At 42.9% G+C, this 24,392-nt stretch overlaps 1 protein-coding gene across 2 annotated transcripts in view; it reads right to left on the bottom strand.

Annotated features, from left to right (window-relative positions):
• Window positions 1-7,882: 7,882 nt before the first annotated feature.
• The window catches only part of SLC36A2 (solute carrier family 36 member 2), a 35,946-nt gene continuing 19,436 nt past the window's right edge, over window positions 7,883-24,392 (bottom strand). Inside the window, exons 8-11 of one of the 2 annotated variants that reach the window (XR_012512008.1) lie at window positions 19,562-19,728; window positions 16,161-16,330; window positions 9,538-10,246; window positions 7,883-8,783 (exon numbers count right to left, since the gene is read on the bottom strand). Coding sequence is in view for 1 of the 2 variants with exons in the window: in XM_039468620.2 (XP_039324554.1) it covers window positions 9,975-10,246; window positions 16,161-16,330; window positions 19,562-19,728 (609 nt within the window). In the remaining variant the exon portion in view is untranslated. Of the gene's footprint in view, window positions 10,247-16,160; window positions 16,331-19,561; window positions 19,729-24,392 lie in introns of both variants that reach the window. The other variant, XM_039468620.2, reaches the window with a different exon arrangement.

Here is a 24,392-nt window from a genome sequence, read left to right as displayed (position 1 = left end):
CAGAATGTTATCATGCAACACACAAGCTTTTATGTCTGGGATCTTTCACTCAGCATAATGCTTTTGAGATTCCCCCACACTGCTGAGTGCAACAGTAGTTTCTTCCTTTTTATAGCTGACTAGTATTCCATTGCATGATGTATCACAATGTGCTTATTCATTCACCTGTTGATGGACTTTTGGATTATTTGTAGTTTTGGGTGATTATGAATAAAGCCTCTAAAAGCCTTCACGTACAGGGCCTTGTGTGATCAAATGTTTTATCTGGTAATAACTTAGGAGTGGGATTGCATAGTCACATGGTGAATAACTACCACTACCTAACTGTTTTTCCAAAATCGCTGTTCTATTTTGCAGTCCTGCCAGCAATATTTGAAAGTTCCAGTTGCTTCCTTGCATAGTCTTTTCTTGTGCCTTATTTTGCTTAATAAAACTCTTACTATTGGTTCTGTAGGACATTTCCAGTTTTTTTGTTTGTTTCATAGACAATACTCTGATGAGCAGTCACGTAAATATACCTTTGAGCATTTATGTGGTTATTGCCAGAATGATGTCTTAGAATTGTTGGGTCAAATAATACTATTTTTAATTCTGATTCATATTGCCCTCCAGAAAGGTTGTACCAAATACAAAGCCATTAATTTCTACACACTCTGCCAATGATAATTTTTTATTAATCTTTAAAATGTTTAACAATGTGATAAGTAAAAATGACATTAATTTTGAGTTATTTGGTTACTACTGAGACTGAGCATTTTGAGTTAATTGAGTTCTTTGGTTACTACTGAGGGCCTTACAAAATTTGGGCATCCCTATTTGTTCTCTTGTAAATTGCCTGCTTATAATTTTTCGTATTATTCTATTGGTCTGTTTGTAAAGGGAGGAGAGGTTATTAAGGAGTGTATATGTGTGTATATTTGCATGTGAATATTTACCCCTTGTCTTCATATAGTCAGCAAATATTTATTACCAGTTGGAAATCATTATATACTTTTAGCTATGCTTTTTTTTAAATGAAAAATTTTATGTATGTTTAAGAGTTAGACTTCTGAGTCTTTGTCATTTTAGTTTTTAGTTTCACATTGAACAGCCTTCACTACTTCAGGATGATAAAATATTTTCTTAAAGTCTATCTTTTTAAAAAATAGCTATTTTTTTGTGTGTCTTTCAGTCTTTAATCCTTAATAGAACCTGAGGCCTACCACCTATTAGCTGTGTGGTTTGGCCAAAGCGCTCAACCTTTCTGTGCCTTGTTTTCCTCATCTGTGTAATGGGTATCACAGTAATGCCAATGTCAGAGGATTGCTAGGAAGATCGAGTGAGCTAATGTATGTACAGCATCTAGGATGGTGCTCAGTGTCTGGTCAAGTTTCCAAACTACTATTATTGTTGTTAACCCATTTTCCAAATGGCTAACTAGTTTTCCCAACACCATTATTAAATAATCTGTCTGTTTCTCAGTTTACTTAAAAGACTCTTGTGATTTCTGTCTAAGTTGATCTTGAAGTCTCTCTCTTGAGAGTGTCCATAATCCAAGGCAGTTACTCCCTAGGAGAGCCCTGACTAGGAAGAGAATTAGGTTCAAGTGTGTCTGTTGGGCGAGACACAGAGGAGGTTGCATAACAAAACCCAGGAAATAAGCAGTTTTATCACGGATCCCAGCGAGAAGAGGGCAGGAAATGCACACTCCCTCAGTGGGCAAGGTTGGGGGTGGGGGGTGTTGGTGGAGAGAGAGAAAGAGAGAGAACCTGTGGGACTATAGCATTTATGGGGGCGTTGCCCACTCAAGCAGGTCTCCTGAGGGGAGTTCCAGTCTGTGGGCTTAAGGTAAGCAGGTGTGATTTCCACGGAGGTCGTGCTGCATCAGAGAGGTGGTCACTGTTGCATATCTGCACTGTCCGTGCAGGGTGTAGGGGTCATTGAGGTGAGACAAGTAGGTTGGATTTAACTGTCTTGAAAGGAGGTAGGCACCCCAGGAGGTGGCTGGGTAGGGCAGATATGTGGATGGAAGACCTTGAGGAACTGAGAGGTAGGAAACTAAACCATCAGAGGGGAATAAGGCTGGGTGTGGTGGCTCATGCCTATAATCGTGAGCTGAGGCGGGTGGATTGCTTGAGGCCTGGAATTGTAGACTAGCCTGGCCAACATGGAGAAACCCTGTCTTTACTAAAACACACACACAGCCGGGCGTGGTGGCTCAAGCCTGTAATCCCAGCACTTTGGGAGGCTGAGGCGGGTGGATCACGAGGTCAAGAGATCGAGACCATCCTGGTCAACACGGTGAAACCCCGTCTCTACTAAAAATACAAAAAATTAGCTGGGCATGGTGGCGCGTGCCTGTAATCCCAGCTACTCAGGAGGCTGAGGCAGGAGAATTGCCTGAACCCAGGAGGCAGAGGTTGCGGTGAGCTGAGATCGCGCCATTGCACTCCAGTCTGGGTAACAAGAGCGAAACTCCATCTCAAACACACACACACACACACACCCCACACACAAACTAGCCAGGTGTGGTGGGTGGGTGGCTGTAATCCCAGCTACTTGGGAGGCTGAGACATGAGATTCATCTGAGCCTGAGAGGTGGGGGTTGCAGTGAGCCAAGATCATGCCACTGCACTCCAGCCTGGGCGACAGAGCAAGACTCCGTCTAAGAAACAAACAAACAAAAACCAAACCACACACATACACAAAACACAACACATAACAACAACAACAAAACCTGGGGGGTGGGGCAAGAGGAATAAGCCCTGTTTTTGATATAAGAAAGTCCAATTTATTTTCAAAATGGATGCGGAGTCAACAAAAATCATAAGAATTCATTATAGTTTCTTTCATCATCATATAATACAGTTTCTCTGCATTCCTGCGTCAGTATTTGTACTCTCCTCTCATTGAGTGGTCCTTTTTGATGCTAGAACCACACTTTTAATTATGATACTGCACAATATGCTTAATATCTGATGAGAAGGTCCACTGTCCTTCCTCATCTTTTTCGTAATTTCCCTTCCCACTCCACCTACATTAATTCTTCCAAGATGAATTTGCCAAGTCTCTCTTACCTCCCAGGAACTCTAGTTGGGCATTTTATTAAGGTAACATTAAATTGATCAATTAAATTGCTCAAAATGACCATATTTACAATACTGAGGTTTACCATCTAAAGTATGTTTTGACTCTGTGTCTATGCAAGTCTTGATTTATGCCTCAGAGTTTAATTTTTTCACAAAAATAGAGCACATTAAAATATATGTTTCTAGATACTTTTGTTTCCTTTTGCTACTATATATGTGACTTCGACCTCTCCGTTCCAATTTTACTTCTTGATGATTATTAGTGTGCAAGAAAGACAATAATTTTACAGATTTCGTTTCATTACTGTCCACTTCACTGATTCCTTTTGCTTCTAACAGCATACAATTGATTCGCTAGAGCTTTCCAGGCAATGACATAGTGACACCAAACCCTTCTCTACTCTCACGCTTTATTTTTCAACCCCTCTCAGTATTTCCTTGTTAACTACAATGCTTACGTTGACATTGTAGTTACATTGTAATTACAAGGAGGACTTTTCTTGTTAACTACAATGCTTACGTTGACATTGTAGTGACATTGTAATTACAAGGAGGACTTTCTTCCTCGTAATTTTACAATATTGAGGCTTCTTTGAAAATTTGGACTGTATTATGAAATTTCATTAAAGCTTTTTTTCAAAATCTGTAAGTGACCATTCCCCCCACCAACCTGAATCTTAAATGTTATCTATGGGAATGGATTTGTTGGTATTAAATCATTTTGGGACTTGGGAAAGCTCCATGGCATCCTGTTCTTTGAAAGTACATTATCAGGTTCTATTGTTGTTGTTCTAAGATGCTTCTATTCATTGATAGCACAATAATCTACAATTAAAAAATAAGGAAGATGCTTGTATTCATATTTAATTTGGTCATAATTTTTGTGTGTGCTTTGTTCAATTTGGTATCAGAATAAGGACCCTTTTACATACATATATTGAAAAAATAGGGCAGACTTTCTTCTCTCTCTACACCCTGGGAGAGTTTAAATAGCATCAGGTAGTAAGGTAGGGGGTCAGGGACAGCCTGCTTTGCCCCTGATTCACCATACAGCCTCCAGACTCCCTCCTCATTTCATGCTGATTTCTTATTTGTGGAGGGGTAGTTGGATTTCAAATTTAAAACAAAAAAATTTGTAATTCACTGGTCGCATTTTTTTCTATTTTCTATTTTTTTTTCATGTTTTAATTTTTTTTTCATTTTTGATTCTTGGAGGTATATAATAGGTGTATATATATATATATTTATGGGGTACATGAGACATTTTGATACAGGCATACAACATGAAATAGGCATATTATAGAGAGTGGGGTATCCATTCCCTTAAGCATTTATCCCTTGTATTACAAACAATCCAATTATACTCTTTCGGTTACTTTAAATGTACTATTAAATTATTATTGGCTATGTCACTCTGTTTTGCTATCAAATAGTATGTCTTCATCATTCTATTTCCTTGTACCCATTAACCATGTCCACTCCCACCACCACCCTTTCCATCCTTCTATTCTTTATGTCCATGAATTCAACTGTTTTGATTTTTAGATCCCACAAATAAATTAGAGCACATGATGTTCGTCTTTCTGTGCCTGACTTATTTCACCTGACGTATTGATCTCTAGTTCCATCTATGATATTGTTAATGACAGGAACTCATTCTTTTTTATGACTGAATAGTACTCCATTGTACACACTCCAAATGTACATATGTACCACATTTTCCTTATCCATCGATCTATTGGTGAACACTTAGGTAGTTTCCAAATGCTGGTTATTGTAAAACATGGGAGTGCAGATACCTCTTCAATATACTGAATTCCTTTCTTTTGAGTATATACCTAGCAGCAAGATTGCTGGACCATAGGGTAGCTCAATTTTCAATTTTTTGAGGAACATGCAAACTTTTCTCCATGGTGGCCGCACTAACTTACATTTCCACCAATACTTACATGAGGGTTCCCTTTTCTCTGCATCTTTACCTGTCTTTTGGATATAAGCCATTTTAACGAAGGTATTAAAATAAAATCTCATTGTAATTTTGATTTGCATTTCTCTGATGATTAATGATGTTGAACACCTCTTCCTATGTCCATTTCCCATTTGTATGTCTTCTTTTGAGAAATATCTATTCAAATATTTTGCCCATTTTTTGATTGGATTATTATATTTTTTCTTTCTTTCTCTTTTTCTTTTTCTTTTTTCTTTCTTTTTTTTTTTTTTTTTTTTTTTGAGATGGAATCTTACTCTCGTTGCCCAGACTGGAATGCAATGGCACGATCTCGGCTCATTGCAACCTCCACCTCCCAGGTTGAAGCGATTCTCCTGCCTCAGCCTCCCGAGTAGCTGGGATTACAGGTGTGCACCACCAAATCCGGCTAGTTTTTGTATTTTTAGTTGAGACAGGGTTTCACCGTGTTGCCCAGGCTGGTCTTCAACTCTGACTTCAGGTGATCCAACCACCTTGGCCTCGCAAAGTACTGGGATTACAGGCATGAGCCACCGTGCCTGGCTGATTTTTTTTTTTTTTTTTCAACAGTGTTGTTTGAGCTCCTTATATATTTAGGTCATTAATCCCTTTTCAGATGAATAGTTTGCAAATATTTTCTCTCATTCTGTGGGTTGTCTCTTTGCTTTGTTAATCGCTTCCCTCACTGTGCAAAAGATTCTTTTTATTTTATTTTATTTTTTGAGACAGGATCTCACTGTCACCCAGGCTGGAGTGTAGAGGCATAATCATGGTTCACTGTAGCCTTGACCTCCCCAGGCTCAGGTGATCCTCCCACTAGACTCCGGAGTAGCTGATTCTACAGGCACACACCAGCACAACCAGCTAATTTTTCTCTTTTTTTGTAGAGATGGGGATTTACTATGTTGCTCAGGCTGGTCTCAAACTCCTGGGCTCAAGTGATCTGCCCACCTCAGCTTCCTGAAGTGCTAAGATTAAAGGCCTGAGTCACTATACATGGCTGCAGAAGTTAACTTGATGTGATCCCATTTGTTCTTTTTGTTTTGGTTGCCTGTGCTTGTGGGGTATTACTCAAGATATTTTTGCCTAGACCAATGTTTTTGAGATTTTCTCCAATGTTTTCTTATAGTAGTTTCATAATTGGATGTCTTAGATGTAAGTCTTTAATCCATTTTGATATGATTTTTGTATATGGTGAGAGATGGGGGTCTAGTTTCATTTTTTGGCATACAGATATCCAGTTTTCCCAGCAGCATTTATTGAAAAGACTCCCTTTTTCCCAGTGTATGTTCTTGGGAAAAAATGAGTTTGTCAAAAATGAGTTCACTTCAAGAGTGTGGATTTGTTTCTGGCTTCTCTATTCTGTTCCATTATTCTATATGTCGGTTTTTATGTTAGTGTCATGCAGTTTTGGTTACTATATCTCTGTAGTATAATTTGAAATCAGGTAATCCAATTTAATAGTTACAGTGACCCTGTGAGGTATACACTATCATAGTGAGACCTCATCTCTACAAAACTTAAAAAATTAACCAAGCATGATGGCACATGCCTATAGTGCTGCCAATTGCCCCACCCCCTGCTAGCCCTCCCCTATCCCTCCACCCCCAACAGGCCCCAGTGTGTTATGTTCCCCGCCCTGTGTCCACGTGTTCTCATTGTTCAACACCCACTTATGAGTGAGAACATGCCGTGTTTTTCTGTTCTTGTGTCAGTTTGCTGAGAATGATGGTTTCCAACTTCATTCATGTCCTTGCAAAGGACATGAACTCATCCTTTTCCTTTTTTTTAATAGCAGAGAAGATAACCTTAAAATTCAAGAATGGGTGGCGTGATTGACAATAGAGCAGAGTGGGAGAGAAATGTTTCCAGAGAGGATGATCATGTTGCCAACACTTAGAACAGATCAGTGGAAGTCCTTTGGGTTTGTTGATAAAACAATGCTCAAGGTGGAAATGACAACCCATCCTCTGGCAAAGTGGACTGTGGACCCCCACACAGGTTCTGGGTGTCCTATTGCCCAACAGGGACTCTAAAGGCTGTGGGATCTGAGTGTGGACCACTAGCCTTTCCTCCATCTGAGTGGACTTGTGCTCATGAAGTAGCTCTTGGAAGTCCAGCAGATAGAAAGTAACATACAGGGCCGGGCGCGGTGGCTCAAGCCTGTAATCCCAGCACTTTGGGAGGCTGAGGCGGGTGGATCACAAGGTTGAGAGATCGAGACCACCCTGGTCAACATGGTGAAACCCCGTCTCTACTAAAAGTGCAAAAAAATTAGCTGGGCATGGTGGCACGTGCCTGTAATCCCAGCTACTCAGGAGGCTGAGGCAGGAGAATTGCCTGAACCCAGGAGGCGGAGGTTGCGGTGAGCCGAGATCGCGCCATTGCACTCCAGCCTGGGTAACAAGGGCGAAACTCTGTCTCAAAAAAAAAAAAAAAAAAAAGAAAGAAAGTAACATACAGAAAAAACAGACCAGAAATTGGGAACTTGGGGGCACAGGGAAGATGCAGGATGAAAATAAGCAGGACAGGGTTTTTTCAAATGTTCTCTTAACACTGAGGCTGACACAGGTGTAGATCATTCCCATAGACCACAGAGAGTTTGTTGGGAAACTCTCCTCTCCCCATCTTTTGGGACTACAGATCTTCAACATCTATTTAGTTATCTAGGTGCATTTTCTCAACTTTAGTAATTTTGCGGAGAGGGGAGAGAGCAGTCACCACCAGAAAGATCGAGGTGATGTCTCAGGTTGGCTTGCCCCTGGCTACCAGCCAAGATCAGACAGAAGCACAGGTGCTGTAATGTCCAGGCAGCAGAACAGAGTGGAAGGAAGTTCCCACTCAGTCCTAGAAGACTCAAGTTCTACTCAAAGCCCACTCAAATGGCATCACCTGTGGAAAGTCTTCCTTGGTGCTCCAGAGCAGGCAGTGTCCTTTGCCCTGAGATGAATGCATGATGGTATTTACTTAGCTGATTACCTGTTATTCTTCCCCAGTGAACAGCAGACTGGCTGCTTGAGAGCAGGGATTCTTTTCCCATTAATCAGTGTATCCTCTTTAGAATGATCTATTAGTTATCTTTTGCTGCATAAAACCTTCCACTCTCTATGGATTAAAATTACAAACATCTTTATTGTTTATCACAGTTCTGTGGATTATCTGTACAATTCTTATGGTCTGGGTCAGCCTGACTGGGGTTGGATATAGTCTAGGATGGCTTTACTCATGTGTCTGGAAGTTGGCAGGCTGGCTGATCTGTGGACAGGGCTCAACTTGGATCATTCATTTGTGTTCCACATGGTCTCTGATCCTCTGGTAGGCTAGCCCAGGCTTCTTTACTTGGTGACTTCAACTCCATAGAGCAGCAAGTGATGCAAGTCCTGATACACAGACTATTACCAAACCTCTGGCTACATCACATTTACTAATGTCCCATTGGCCAAAGCAAGTTATAAGGTCAAGATCAAATTTAAAGGGGAGAGGCCAGGCATGGTGGCTCACATGTGTAATCCCAAAGCTTTGGGAAGTCAAGGAGGGTAGATCGCCTGAGGTCAGGAGTTCCAGACCAGCCTGGCCAAGATAGTGAAACCATGTCTCTACTAAAAATACAAAAATTAGCTGGGCATATTGGCGGGTGCCTGTAATCCCAGCTACCTGGGAGGCTGAGGCAGGAGAATTGCTTGAACCCAGGAGGTGGAGGTTGCAGTGAGCTGAGATCATTGCACTCCAGCCTGGGCAACAGAGTGAGACTCCATTTAAAAGAGAGAGAGAGAGAGAGAGAGAGAGAGAGAGAGAGAGAGAGAGAATAAAAACAAATTTAAGGCATAGAGATATAGACTTCATCTCTTCATAGGAGCAGCTGCAAACTCACATTATCAAGAGGAATTTATGATCATTTTTGCCATGTTCTACAAAATCTTGTTTGGTTCACAGTAGGTAAACAAAAATGCAATTTGCAAGAATTAAGAAGCAAAGTCTATTCAAATAATTTTCATGTTCACCTCTCATCCCTCCCCCATGGGCACATCTACTTCCATGCCTCCTACTCATGGTTGAGATCTTTGAATTGGGAGAAAACATTCTCTAACGGTTTGAAATGTTTGTTGCCTCTAACTTAATATGCGTGGCTCCTTTCTATCTGAGTTTCTTCACGCTGGTAATCTTGGCCTTACCCATCTCAACACTGGAGACATGCCAACTTTCTGGCTTGTGGATTATGTACTGACTCTTAGTGTTTGCTTTTTAAACAGAACCAGAAAAGGGAAAACCCGTTGTCTGCCAAAGCCTGGACAGTCTTAGCTGGCTGCACTTCCTTCTGCCAGCTGCTGCCACTTGGAGCCCTCTGGTGGCTTCTTGCATAGCTCCATGCGAGGTATGAAATTCACTGTGCCAATTATTATAAGGTAGGATAGAATCCAGAGCCTTCCAAGGGAAAGCTCACAATGTAGTGGAATGCTACAGGTGAAAAGAAGAAGTAAACAAAATAAAGTTTTCAAAAATTACCATTTAGAGCTTGTAGCTGGTGAGTCCTTTCTTGTTTCATCATGACTTGACCCAGAGAAAAGGTAAAGCAGTGACATAAAGATAATGCATATAAAAGAGATCCAGCTGGGCACAGTGGCTCATGCCTGTAATCCCAGCACTTCGCGGGGCAGAGGCAGGAGGATCACCTGAGGTCGGGAGTTCGAGATCAGCCCTACCAACATGGAGAAGCCCCATATCTACTAAATATTCAAAAAGTAGCCAGGCCTGATGGCACATGCCTGTAATCCCAGCTACTCAGGAGGCTGAGGCAGGAGAATCTCTTGAACCTGGGAGATGGAGGCTGTGATGAGCCGAGACCTCACCATTGCCCAAGAGAGAAAATCTGTCTCAAGAAAAAAAAAAGAGATCTGTTTCATTAAAAGTCAGGTGCTGGTGGGCAAGGAGCAGTGCCATGCTCACTGAATAAAAGTGGTGGAGTTGGAAAAGGGGAGAGAGTCTTCTGACTTGAGCAGCTCTTCCAGGGCCTGGTACGTCCCCACCACAAAGCCCACAAAGCCCAGGATGCTGATCAGGGCGTCCTTGAAGATGGTGAGGGGGCTCATGCCCTCTGAGTAGAAGGTGGTGACCTCCAGGAGGGGTGGGATGATGAGGGCCAGGGCGCTGCTGCTCACGGAACCCACCAGGGCGAGGACCAGGTCCAGGCGGGGGATGAGGATGGCCAGGAGGCCTGCATGGAGAGAATAGGGGACAGATGGAGAATTCCAGGCTTAGCCAAACTTTGAAAGTTGTTCTTAAAATCCTCTTCTTGGCTGGGTACAGTGATTCACACCTGTAATCTCAGCAGTTTGGGAGGTCAAGATCACTGAAGGTTGTGAGTTCAAGACCAGCCTGTCCAACATAGTGAAATCTTGTTTCTACTAAAAACAGAAAAATTAGCTGGGTGTGGTAGTGGGTGCCTGTAATCTCAGCTACTCAGGAGGCTGAGGCAGGAGAATAGCTTGAATCTAAGAGGCAGAGGTTACAGTAAGCCAAGATATTGCCACTGCACTCCAGCCTCAGTGACAAAGTAAGGTCCTGTCTCATTAAAAAAAAAAAGAAGAGGCAGAGAGAAAACAAGATGGCTCAATAGACACAACTCCAGTGCACACCACCTAGCGAGAGAGATGCAGAAATCAAGAGATCTCTTAGCTCCAACCGAGGTACCAGGTGCATTTCAACAGGTCTGGCCAGACAGTGAGCAAAGCCCAGATAGGGCAGACCGAGGCAGGGAGGGGTGCTGCTTCACCCAGAAAGTGCATCTGACCAGTGAGTTGGAGGCTTCCCCTACAGCACCCCAGTCCAGATACAGCATTTTCCCCAAAGCCTCAGAAATCCACAGAACAGGGGATCTTTGCCAGTCAAGCACTGGGAATTAACAAGTACAGAGCTGAATAATAATCCAGGACTGTGTCCCAGATTGTTGCACAGGTCTAAGCAAACACATAAGTGCATAAGCCCACTGGGAGAGCCTGTGGACTGAGCTATCGCCCCCCTCCCTGCCCGGAGAGAGAGGGAGCTGAAAGCGGGGAGATGGACAGTGCAGCTGGGCCGATCCCTACCCTCCCCCACAAACCCCAAAGGGCTGAAGCACTAACTCTAGCAGGTTACACAGTCAGTGGCTCAGTCTCAGCTGAACCCTGAATGATCCAGCTCCACGTAGCGAAGGCACAACCCACCATTAAAGAGGCAGGACTAGGCTTCATGTTTTAACAGAAAACACAGGAAGCCCACATAGCAACAGGGCGGTGTTCTTGATCACCCAGTAGCACCTCCAGGTCAGCAGAAGAGGCAGGCCTAACCTCCCAGAGTGAAAAAAAAGACACAGGAAGCCTACCTAGTAACCTGAAGGAGTTTCTGGAAACCTGCCTCGACAGGCAGACAAGTGACTTTATCAAGCAGCTCCCTGAAATCAGAGATAGATAAATCCATGAAGATGGGAAAACGAAACAGCACAAAAAAAGATGAAACCATCAAAGACCAGAATACCTCTTCTTCTTCAAGGGATCACAACTCCTCATCAATACACAAACAACATGACTGAGAAAGAATGTGACGAATTGACAGAAACGGACTTCAGAAGGTGGGTAATAACAAACTTTTCCGAGCAAAAGGAACACATTCTAATCCAATGCAAAGAAACTAAAAACCTTGAAAAAAAGGTTAGATGAAATGCTAACTAGAATAACCACCTTAGAGAAGAACATAAACGACTTGATGGAGTTGAAAAACACAGCACAAGAACTACGTGAAGCAAACACAAGTTTTAATAGCTGAATCAATCAAGCAGAAGAAAGGAAATTAGAGATTGAAGATCAACTCAAAGTAATAAAGAGAAGACAAGGGAACAAAGAGTGAAAAAAAAATGACCAAAGCCTCCAAGAAATACGGGATTATGTGAAAAGACATAACCTATGCTTGATAGGTGTACCTGAATATGACAGGGAAAATGAATCCAAGCTGGAAAACATGCTCCAGAATATTATCCAGGAGAACTTCCCCAGCCTAGCAAGGCAGTCCAACATTGAAATCCAAGAAATACAGAGAACTCCATAAAGATCATCCTCAAGAAGAGCAACCTGAAGGCACATAATCGTCAGATTCACCAGGGTTGAAATGAAGAAAAAAAATGCTAAGGCAGCCAGAGAGAAGGGTCAGGTCACCCACAGAGGGAAGCCAATCAGACTTACAGCAGATCTATCAGCAGAAACTCTACAAGCCAGAAGAGATTGGGGGCCAATATTCAACATCCTTAAAGAAAAGAACTTTCAACCCAGAATCTCATATCCAGCCAAACTAAGCTTCATAAGTGAAGGAGAAATAAAATCCTTTATGGACAAGCAATTACTGAGAGATTTCGTCACCACCAGACCTGCCTTACAAGAGCTCCCGAAAGAAGCACTAAACACGGAAAGGAACAAGTACCAGCCACTGCAAAAGCAAACCAAATGGCAAAAACCAAATATGCAATGAAGAAACTGAGTCAACTAACGGGCAAGAAAACCAGCCAGTAACAAAATGGCAGGATCAAATTCACACATAACAATTTTAGCATTGAATGTAAATGGCCTAAATGCCCCAATCAAAAGACACAGACTGGTAAACTGGATAAAAAATCAAGACCCATTGGTGTGCTATATTCAGGAAACCCATCTCACATACAAAGATACATATAGACTCAAAGGGATGGAAGAAGATTTGTCAAGCAAATGGAGAACCAAAAAAAGCAGGGGTTGCAATCCTAGTCTCTGATAAAATGGACTTCAAACCAACAAAGATCAAAAGAGATAAAGAAAGGCATTACATAATGGTAAAAGGATCAATCCAACAAGAAGAGCTAACTATCCTAAATATATATGCACCCAACACAGGAGCACCCAGATACATAAAGCAAGTTCTTAATAACCTAAAAGGAGATTTAGTCTCCCACACAGTAATAGTGGGAGATTTCAACACTCCACTGTCAGTATTAGATCAATGAGACAGAAAATTAACAACAACATCCAGGACTTGAATGCAGAGCTGGTCCAAGAGGACTTAATAGATATATACAGAACGCTCCACCCCAAATCCACAGAATATACATTCTTCTCAGCACCACATTGCACTTACTCTAAAATTGACCACATAATTGGAGGCAAATAACTGTTCAGCAAATGCAAAAGAATGGAAATCATAACAAACATTCTATCAGACGACAGCACAATCAGGTTAGAACTCAGGATTAGGAAACTCACTCAAATCCGCACAACTACTTGGAAACTAAACAAGTTGCTTCTGAGTGTCCACTGGTTAAACAATAAAATGAAGGCAGAAATAAAGATGTTCTTCGAAACCAATCAGAATGAAGACACAACTTATCAGAATCTCTGGGACACCTTTAAAGCAGCATCAAGAGGAAAATTTATAGCAATAAATGCTCACATGAGAAACAAGGAAAAGATCTAAAATCAACACCCTATCATCCAAATTGAAAGAGCTAGAGGAGCAAGATCAAAAAAACTCAAAAGCTAGCAGAAGACAAGAAATAACTAAGATCAGAGCCAAACTGAAAAAGATAGAGACACAAAAAACCCTTGAAAAAAATCAATAAATCCAGGAACTGGTTTTTCGAAAAGATCAACAAAATAGACTGCTAGCCAGACTAATAAAAAAGAAAAGAGAGAAGAATCAATTAGATGCAATAAAAAATGATAAAGGGGATATCAACACTGATTCCCCCAAAATACAAACTACCATCAGAGATTACTACAAACGACTCTATGCACACAAACCAGTAAACCTGGAAGAAATGGATAAATTCCTGGACACTTCTACCTACCAAGACTAAACCAGAAAGAAGTTGAAACCCTTTTTTCTTCGAAGAAAAAAGAGATTAATAATTTTTTTTCCCCTGTAGCAGTTTCTTGAAAGTCAGGGACTCTATCTATGAAAAAATAGTAAATAGCTATCTGTAATCTGCATGAAGCAGCAGCTAGCCTTAAATTAGTCCATTCCTGAGGCCGGGCGCAGTGGCTCAAGCCTGTAATCCCAGCACTTTGGGAGGCCGAGGTGGGTGGATCACGAGGTCGAGAGATCAAGACCATCCTGGTCAACATGGTGAAACCCCGTCTCTACTAAAAAATACAAAAATTAGCTGGGCATGGTGGCATGTGCCTGTAATCCTAGCTACTCAGGAGGCTGAGGCAGGAGAATTGCTTGAACCCAGGAGGCGGAGGTTGCGGTGAGCCGAGATCACGCCATTGCACTCCAGCCTGGGTAACAAGAGCGAAACTCTGTCTCAAAAAAAAAAAAAAAAAAAAAATTAGTCCATTCCTGCTAATGGTCAGAATAATGAATGCTAGTATAACTGTTTGAGCAGCTTTTAGTTTCTCTTAATCAAAATTACTAGATGGTAGAATTCAAGAACTTGTTGCATGTTATTAGTTGGTGTACTGATAACCATCTAAAAGTAATGCTTTGCCATGCAAAAAGGAAAAAAAAGAATTTTCTAAATGTCCCTGGACAGATGAATGGATACAGAAAATGTACACACAGTGGAATACAATTCAGCCTTATAAAGAAGACACTTTTGCAATGACAACCAAAAGGCATCTTAGGGACAGTGGGCCACCTCTAGTCTGTAAAGGAATCTCTAGCCCTCTCCTTTAGCCTCTGGTGGAATACTTGCAGAAAGGGGCACTCCAGGTCATGAGGGCTGTGAGCCAAGGAGTGGGGCTGTCCTCAGCCAATCGGCAAACACAGGGCCGTCCAGGGGTCAAGGAACCCCAGCCGATTGTTGCCAATGGAGAATGTGATCCCAGGCTTGCCCAATCGTTTGATATTACCCCCACCAAAAAATTTTTTAAATCTGCATTTGTATGGAAGATTGCCCACATTTTAAATGTTGGCCCAAATTTATACAACATTGTAAGGTGCAAACACCACCTGTTGCCAGATTAGAGTCCCATTTTCAATGTCTGCCCTGGAGGTAAAGGGCACCGGCCCTGGACTTATATGGCTTGAATTCAAATCCTACCTCTGATATTTCCTGGCCGATTATTAATCACTCACTGCCTCAATTTTCTCTTTCATAAAGTAGGGCTTATTAGAGTTTTACCTCATGAAAATTCTTGTGAGGACTGAATAAAATATCATGAAATCTAGACTAGAAAGAGCTGAACACAGTGCATGGCACAAAGTAAATGTTCAATGCATGTCAGTTCTTATGATTTATTTATTTGAGACAGGGTCTGACTCTTTTGTCTAGGCTGGAGTGCTGGAGTGCAATCTCAGCTCACTGCAGCCTCCATCTCCTGGGCTCAAGCAATCCTCCCACCCCAGACTCCCACATAGCTAGGATTACAGACATAGACCACCATGACTGGCTAACATTTTTTGTAGAGATGGGGTTTCGCCATGTTGCCTGGGCTGGTCTCAAAGCTTCTGAACTCAAGCAATAAAACTGCAATGAAACTCAAGAAATAAAAACTGATACAATCTGTCTGCTTTGGCCTCTCAAAGTACTGGGATCACAGACATGTGCCACCATGCCCAGAAAGTTCTTATGATTATTGTTTGATAAACTCTGTCAATCCCTTAGGCTGGACACCAACAAATCTGTCTAATTAGGTACGTGTAAGAATGGGATTGTCCCTGAGGCTTACATGAGTGAATACTTGTAAAGCTTTAGAATGGTCCCTGGAATACAGCAAGGGCTCAGTAAATGCTGGTTGTCATGACTGCCCTCCACCATCTGGCTGATTCTTTTTTTTTTTTTTTTTTTTTTTTTGAGATGGATTGTGGTCTGTCACCCAGGCTGGAGTGCAGTGGCCTGATCTCAGCTCACTACAACCTCTGTCCCCACCGTGTTCAAGTGATTCTCCTGCCTTGGCCTCCCAAGTAGCTGGGATTACAGGCACGTGCCTGGCTAATTTTTGTAGTTTAAGTAGAGACAGGGTTTGGCCAGGCTGGTCTGGAACTCCTGACCTCAGGTGATCCGCCCACCTCGGCCTCCCAAAATGCCACGATTAGAGGCATGAGCCAATGCGTCTGGCCCATCTGGGTGATTCTTGATAGCCCTCGGAAAAGATCAGCAGGAACACCGTGCTCTCCTTTCTACTCACATGTCAGGCAGACCATGGCGATGCGAATGGACAGATCCAGAGGCAGTGCCCAGCGTGTTGACACCCGGGAGATGGCAAAGGGGATGATGATTTCTGCAGGGACATAGAACTGCAGAGCATAGGTGCACAGGATACCGGCAACATAGAGAAGCTTGACAGACTGATACAACCTGCAAGACAAACCGCAGGGCTGCTCTCCACCGCCACTGTGTTCCGACACTGGCCTCCTTGGAACATTAACCTCTGAACTTGGGACAATGCCTTGGGCTTTTGTTTCTCTTTCTGAAAATGACGGCGAGGGACCTTCTAAGAATCAAGAGGGAGAGCATGCAGTGAAAACAGGGGGAAGCTTTCCAGATCCAGTGGAAACAATTGAAAGAGTCATTTCTAAATGAAATAAAAACAATCTGGAGCTTGGGTATATATATATACATTTTCTTTCTTTCTTTCTTTCTTTTTTTTTTTTTTTTTTTTTTTTTTTGAGTCTCACCTGTTGCCCAGGCTGGAGTGCAATGGTGTGATCTCGGCTCACTGCAACCTCTGCCTCCCGGGCTCAAGGGATTCTCCTGCCTCAGCCTCCCAAGTAGCTGGGATCACAGGCACCTAACAACATGTCTGACTAATATTTTGTATAGTTAGCAGAGATGAGGTTTCACCATGTTGGCCAGGCTGGTCTCGAACTTGTGACTTCATGATCCTCTAGCCTCAGCCTCCCAAAGTGCTGGGACTACAGGTATGAGCCACCGCTCCCAGCTGAGCTTGGGTATATGTTGCACCTTCACAAATTACTACCATCTGATGCTCAATATTATGTTTCATAAAAGAGAGGCTCAGGCCAGACACTTTGCCCAGGGAGGCACAGATGATAAGTGGCTAAGACCAAAAGCCCTAGATCTAAAACACTGTAGTCCTTTGTGATCTGTCAGTCCTTAGAAATTCTCTGGATTTCCCAAAGCTCTTGGCACATAACAGATGCCTCTGGTTGGTTGAGAGAACTGCAGAACCCCAAATCCTTGGGGGAAGAGATAGTTTATAAATAGGGCTGTGTGAAAGGTAGCGGGGGATCAGGGTGGAATAAAAGGAGAAACAGGGTTACTTGTCAGCCTCAAGCTAGGGGCAGAGAGTGTGTGAGGCTTCAGAGGTTTCTGAGTTCTATCTAAGTTTTTTTCTTTTTGATCTGTTGAGATAGGACTATTTTCATTCAGTCTACTAATGTGGTAGATGCATTTCCATGTTTGATAAATGTGAGTGTGAGCCTGGGTGCAGTGGCTCATGCTGGTAATCTCAGCACTTTAGAAGGCCAAGGTGGGTGGATCACTTGAGGTCAGGAGCTCAAGACCAGCTTGGCTAACATGGCAAAATCCCATCTCTACCAAAAATACAAAAACTACCCAGGCATGGTGGCACACACCTGTAATCCCAGCTACCTGGGAGGATGAGGCAGGACTCTTGCTTGAACCCAAGAGGTGGAGGTTGTAGTGAGCCGAGATCACACCACTGCACTCCAGTGTGGGTGACAGAGTGAGACCCTGCCTCAATAAATAAATAAATAAAAAGTAAATAAATAAATAAATAAATAGTGTGTGTGTGTACGTGTGTGTGTGTGTGTTTAGCCCATTCCTTAAAAAGGCTAACTTCTACATTTCTGTTTCTTGCTCACACTAGTCCTGCTGCCTGAGCACCTTCTTTACTCCATTTCCAACTGCTCAAACTCCACCAAGTGTTTGAAATTTCCCTCTTCTGAGCAGGTACCACGGCCAGATGCTTTTAGATACTGCCCAACTTAATCCTCATGACAACTCTGGTTTATTGATGAGGAAACACGTTCAGAGAGGTGAGGTAAATCAGCCACCATCACAAGCTAGTAGGCGGTACAACAGAGGCCCAGAATGGTCCATGTTCAGATGGAGCTGACCTGCTGGACAACCAGTTTCCCTGCTGTCTCTTTCTGATGTGCTTTCTTTCCTTGGAAATCCCCAAGGCCTCTTTGCTACTGGGGAGAGCTTCTTTTTCTATGTTAGAGTGTGTGTATATACACTATCTGTCCCTCCCCCGTTCCCATTGAATCAGGAGCCGGTGATGATAGTGAAGCCTCAAGGTCATAGTCTGCTCACATTACTTCCATCTGCACTCCTGTGTGTCTAGCCTGGCATCTGCTTATAATTGGCATGAAGTAAATGCTTGGTGAGTGGCATTATCATCTTTGGAAAGGAGCCCCATTTAGGTAAATTAGGGTTCCAAGTGACTGTGACTGTCTGCTTGAGGAGACCGAAGCGTCCTATAATTAATGACATGACCTGTTGTGGGCGAAAATCCTGCACGATGGGATGTGGGTTCATGTGTCTGTTCAGTAAGGCACTGTTGAAGTCTGTGGAGCTGCTAACCATTGCATGAGTTGGGTATGTTAGAACGTAAGAGTTTTACAGATTCCAACGGTCTTCCCAAATGGTTGTTTTGTTTGTTTGAGACAGTCTCTCTCTGTTGCCCAGGCTGGAGTGCAGTGGCGCTATCTTGGCTCACTGTAACCTCCACCTCCCAGGTTCAAGCGATTCTCCTGCCTTAGCCTCCCTAGCAGCTGGGACGATAGGTGTGTGCCACCATGCCTGACTAAGTTTTTTACTTTTAGTAGAAACGGGATTTTACTGTGTTGGCCAGGCTGGTCTTGAACTCCTGACCTCAGGTGATCCACCCACCTCAGCCTCCCAAAGTGCTAGGATTACATGCATCAGTCACCACATCAGCCTTAAGAGACAGGGATCTCACTGTGTCACTCAGGCTGGAGTGGAGTGCAGTGGTGCGATGATAGACTTCGGTAACCTCAAACTCCTGGGCTCAAGTGATCTTCCCACCTCACCCTCCCTGGGACTACAGGTGTGAGATATCATGCTCAGCTAAGTTTTAGGAATCTTTCTGGAGAAACGGGGTCTCACCATGTTGCCCAGGATGGCACAATTGGTTTTTGTTTTCCACTTTTTTATCTTGTTACTCGGTCTTGGGGAAAGTGAACCACTGGCTGTGGCAAGCAAGACTTGGTGGTGAGCCTCAGTAAACATAATGGGAAGTGTGGCCACCCGCTGACTCCTCTCTCTGTCTCTTGCCTTCTCCCAGAGCCCCTCCCTTCTCCCCTTAGGAGACCAAGGACTCTCACTTGTGTCCTCTCTTCTTAAGTCATGTCCTCCTTCACACTAAGATGTCAACGCTTAACTCAATGTGGGAGGCTGTTGTTGAAGGAGGAACTCCCCGGACAGAGAATCTGGAGACTATGGTTCCAATGACAACTTTGCTTCTTCCGTGGGAGGCTCTCTAGACCTCTGTTTTCCAGCTGTGGAAGGGAGGAGGAAGTGACCTACGTGTTTCCACCCATCCCTTAGTCCCCACCACCTGACAGCCCATGAAGGTACCAGCAGTTCGGCAGGTTAAGGCTTATGCTGGCCTTAATGTCATCTCCAAACCGCAGGTAGCCCAGAGCCCCGATGCCGATGTACAGGGCAGTGATGATGGATAGTCCCAAAGACAGGATGGCTGGGAAGTGGCGGGCATCTTTCATCTTGTTTTCCAGAGGCAGAACCTACAGAAACATCACAGTGTAAAGAGTAAGAAGGAGAATGAGAAACATGAACATAAAAAAAAAAAAAAATGGCATCCCACTTCTGGATGTCTACCCAAAAGAACTGAAAGCAGGGCCTCAAAGAGATATTTGTACACTCATGTTCATAGCAGTGTTATTCATAATAGCCAAAATGTGGAAGCGACCCAACTGTCTAGCAACAGAAAAGGGATACACAAAATGTGGTGTATCCATGCAATGGAATGTGATTTAGCCCATAAGAAGGAAGTTTTGACACATGCTACCATGCGGATGGATCTTGAGGACATTATGCTGAGTGAAAAAAGCCAGTCACAAAATGACAAGGACTGCCTGATTCCACTTACACATCGTACCTAGAGTAGGTTCAGAGAGGCAGCATGCCAGTTGGGAAGGACTGGCATGAGGAGGGTATGGGAGTTATTTTTAAATGAGCACAGAGTTTGTTTTGCAAGATGAGGAGCTCTGCAGATGGAAGGTGGTGATGGTTGTGCAATAATCTGAATTTGATATATTTGTATACTCGAAAATGGTTAAGATGGTAAATTTTATGTTAGATGTGTTTCAACACAATTAAAGAAAAAAAAGGAAATAAAAGCAGAGGAAAGAAGTCGGAAGATGAGGGTAAGGGAAAAGAAAAAGATAAAAAGAAAAAACTGGAGTCACATGATGAGCCCTGGATGGTTAAGAGCTGGAAGGGCCCCTGAAGTTATCCAGACCAAAGATCTCAAGACTCTGGGGCAGCTAGATCTGGCCAGCAGATGCATTTTGTTTTGACAGCACAGTCTTTCAGATAATTGATATGATTGCATTTAGGTACAACATTCTTTTCCCATTCACCAGGCCCACCTCCCTTCACCCCCACCCACTAGTGAATTATACCTGGCTTTCCAAAGGCATTTGCATTTGAAACTCCTAATTCCAGAGCAGCCTTCCCCATCACCTATTACTATACAGTGGCGAGGCTGAGACTCCAGGAACACAGGGTGCTGGTAACAGCTGGGACCAGAAAGTGCCTCCTGGTTCCACCAGCAGTGCATTGCCCCACACCTCAGGTTCTCGCTCTTCTGTTCTCAAAACCCTTCTTCCCCTAAATGCATACCTGATTCTAAGAGAATCCAAGTTGAGGCCAGTCTGCCTCTTGTCGGTTGGGCATTTGAAGGTCTCTTCTGTATTTAAAACCAATCGTACTGTTCCTCATCCTGTAATTTCCTTCTCAGGCTCTTACTGTCCCAGAGACCATCGCCACCTTCTCCTACTCCTTGTTCAGACTGTGTGCTAACCACTCTCTACATGCGCTATTTAGCTGATGTGTTCCTTATCTGAAAACGGTCTCAAATGAATTTTGCTTTTTTTTTTTCTTTTTCAGAGAGTGTCACTCTGTCACCCAGGCTGGAGTGCAGTAGCACAATCACAGTTCACTACAGCCTCCAGCTCCCGAGCTCAAGAGAGCCCTCCCACCTCAGCCTCCTGAATAGCTGGTACTATAGGCATGTGCCGCCATGCCCAGCTAATTTTTTCATTTTTTGTAGAGGCGGGGTTTTGCCATGTTGTCTTGAACTCTTGGGCTCAAGCGATCCTCCCACCTCAGCCTCCCAAAGTGCTGGGATTACAGGCAAGAGACATCACACCTGGCCGAATTTTGCAAATTTTGTGGAGAATTACACAAGCACCGTAATGGCACAGTCAAGGGCTTAGTAAATGTCGGCAGTTATTATTTTTTAATGCTATGAAGAGCATAACTCTATGAAGTTGGTACCTGCCTAATTCCTGTTTTAACAGATGAGAAAAACAAGACTCTGAAAATGAGATAACATCCCAAGTTACAGAACCAGAAAGTGGCAGATTCAGGTGTAAACTAGGGCTGTCATCCAAAGTCCAAGTATCTGCCTCTACTCCTATAGCATTGGGCATATTTCTTACAAAATAGGAATTTAGCATCTTTTCCCTTGTACTGTTGAATGCTTTTTTGTTGTGTATGCAAACTTCCAGCCCTGTAACCCCTAACCTTTCCTCCACTCTAGGAATTTGGAAGATGCTTGAGGGCAGTGTCATGTTGGGTCATCCCTGTGCCTTTGTACTTTCTTCTGGATTAGGTCTAGTTGCAGCAGGTGCTCACGAGGATGTTTGACAATTACACAATAGTTACATGAAGAGCAGACGATCCACCTGAGCTCTTGCACCCTGTAATACAATTTGGCTGCATATATTCTCAAGACCAAAAATGATCTTTTCACAAGGCTGATTAGACTGAGTAGCTGGCTTCCTCTCTCTATCTCTCTGTCTCTCTCTCTGTGTCTACAATTAATCAGTCAAAGAGAAAAATGGCTGTTGACATAGAGTGGAAAGGTCCCTGGACTGAGTGTCAGACGTACTAGGTTTTAATCTCATCTGCACAGTTCCTAGCTGGTGACCTAACTGAAGTCCCTTTCTCTCTCTGGGACTGTCCCTCTTCTGCAAAACTGGAGACTGGCCTAGAAGAATTTTTCTTAAGATAATTTCAGTTAATACTAAGAATCACCAGCAACCAGCACATAGGAGGCATTCAATAAATACTTACTGAACAAATATTGCCATCATTTTATAGTTGGAGAGTTAGAGTTCAGGGAGTGGCCCCACCCAAAGCAAAATTCCAGTACATTCTGCCTCCAAAGTCACTTGCTTAACTACCACACTCTGCTTTTGTCCTTGACCATTCCAAATTCTAAAAACAAAGTGCTTCCAGTTCCATATAGATGAAGTAAGCACACTTCACAATATCTCTTTCACTGATTACAACTAAAAATCCTGGATGAAACACATAAAGCAATTGTGCACTGATTCTGAAGAGTAAATAACAGCAGGCAGAATGGGAAGGGAAAGCCAAAAGAAAAAACGACCATCATGGTGGTGAGTTTCCTGATTTTTTTCTTCCCACAAGTCCTGGTTTAACCTCAAGGAAAACCCAAATCCTAGAACTATGCAGTGCATACAGACAGAAAATAACATCAAGAGAAACTTCTTTTGGGCCAGATGACTTAGAATAGGGTCCCCTGTGGGATGAAGGGCATGGAGAGAATCTCTATTTTTCTGTTTCTTTGTTTTATCTCCAGGCAATGACCTTAGGGCAAGTCCCAGTCACTAAGCAGCATTCTGGTATATCAGTGGCTGCAGTGGTCATGCAGGCACTTAGAAATCTTAGATAAAACTCCTTCTCTCTACACAGAAGTACTAGGAAAGTGAGCTTTAGGAGACTGAAGAATGTGGGAAATCAAGACTGGCTACGTAATTTATGGGCCCTGGTGCAAAATGAAAATGCAGGGTTCCTTGGTGAAAGATGATTCCAGCAGAGTGTGAGATCCTTCTGAAGGTTGGACCCTATGTGGCTGCATGATTCGCCTGCTCATGAAACCGGCCTTAGAAAGAATCACTACTATGCTTTTTCTTTCTCTTTTCACTCATTGCTCAATCCCAGAGGCAGACCTGATCACAGGAAGTACATGACAGTGAAGGAGACTAAAATCCTGGTTTTCTAGCCAGAGGATGGGAAAAAGAAGCCACTGTGAGCTGGCTAATGTGGAGGAAAACACAGGCTGGAGAACAGGAAATTGGAAAAAGCAATCTCCTAAAATCTGTGAATAATGTCCTGGGCCCAGCCCTGAGCTGTACATGTGTGGAACTAACGGGAAGCATCAAAGCAAAGGCTTTGGGAACTGAACTACTGTGTAGAGTCCCATCTACAGATTGGCACTTGGTGGCACATGAGCAGGGTAGAGCCAAATATCACTTTAAGGGCTTTGAAAACTAATTGGATATTGAAACCATAGCCCACAGAAGGTGAGCAAGGACTTATGATCTGAATCTAACCAGGTAGATGGTTTGCTAAAACAAAAAAATCAACATTCTGAACAGAATTTTAATAGGATCCTGAGTCTCCTAAAATAATATTTCAAATGTATAGGTCTAAAATTATTCATCCTACAAAGAACCAGAACAATCTCACCAGCTTTTGAGAGAAAATGCAACAGATGCCAACCTTAAGATGACTCAAATGTTGGAAATATCAGGCAAAGACTTTAAAGCAGGTATTATCACCATACTTCAAAAAGTAAGTGAGAATACTATTACAATAAATGGACAGATAGAAGTTCTTAGCAAAGTAGAAGCAATGTGAAAGAAAAAAATGGAAATATTAAAACTGGAAAATAAAATTAGAAAATTTAAATACTTCACTGTAGGGGCCAGATAGCAGAATGTAGATAACAGAAAACAAAGTCAGGAAAATTGAGGATAAACACAAATGATAAAATCTAAACAACAAAGGGCAAAAGCATTGTTTTAAAGAATGAATAGAGCCTCAGAAACCTGTGGAATATATAGGCGACTCTTGAACAACATGGGTTTGAATCATGCAGGTCCACTAACATAGGAATATTTTCAACCAAATGCACATTGACACTGCAGAATTCCTGGGCTGCAAAACCTGTATATACGGAGGGCTGACTTTTCATATGCTTGGGTTCTGCAAGGCCAACTGCAGGACTTGAGAAGGAGCAGATTGTTTATACACCGGATGTGTCTGGGTGGGGCGGGGTCTTGGAATCAATCTCCTGCATATACTAAGGGATGACTGTATATCAAAAAGTCTAACATTCAGGTTATTGGGA

Source organism: Saimiri boliviensis, chromosome 1 (assembly GCF_048565385.1).
Source record: "Saimiri boliviensis isolate mSaiBol1 chromosome 1, mSaiBol1.pri, whole genome shotgun sequence".
NCBI lineage: Eukaryota > Metazoa > Chordata > Mammalia > Primates > Cebidae > Saimiri > Saimiri boliviensis.
The sequence above is the reverse complement of the archived record's forward strand: the minus strand, read 5'-3'. Positions and strand labels throughout refer to the sequence as shown.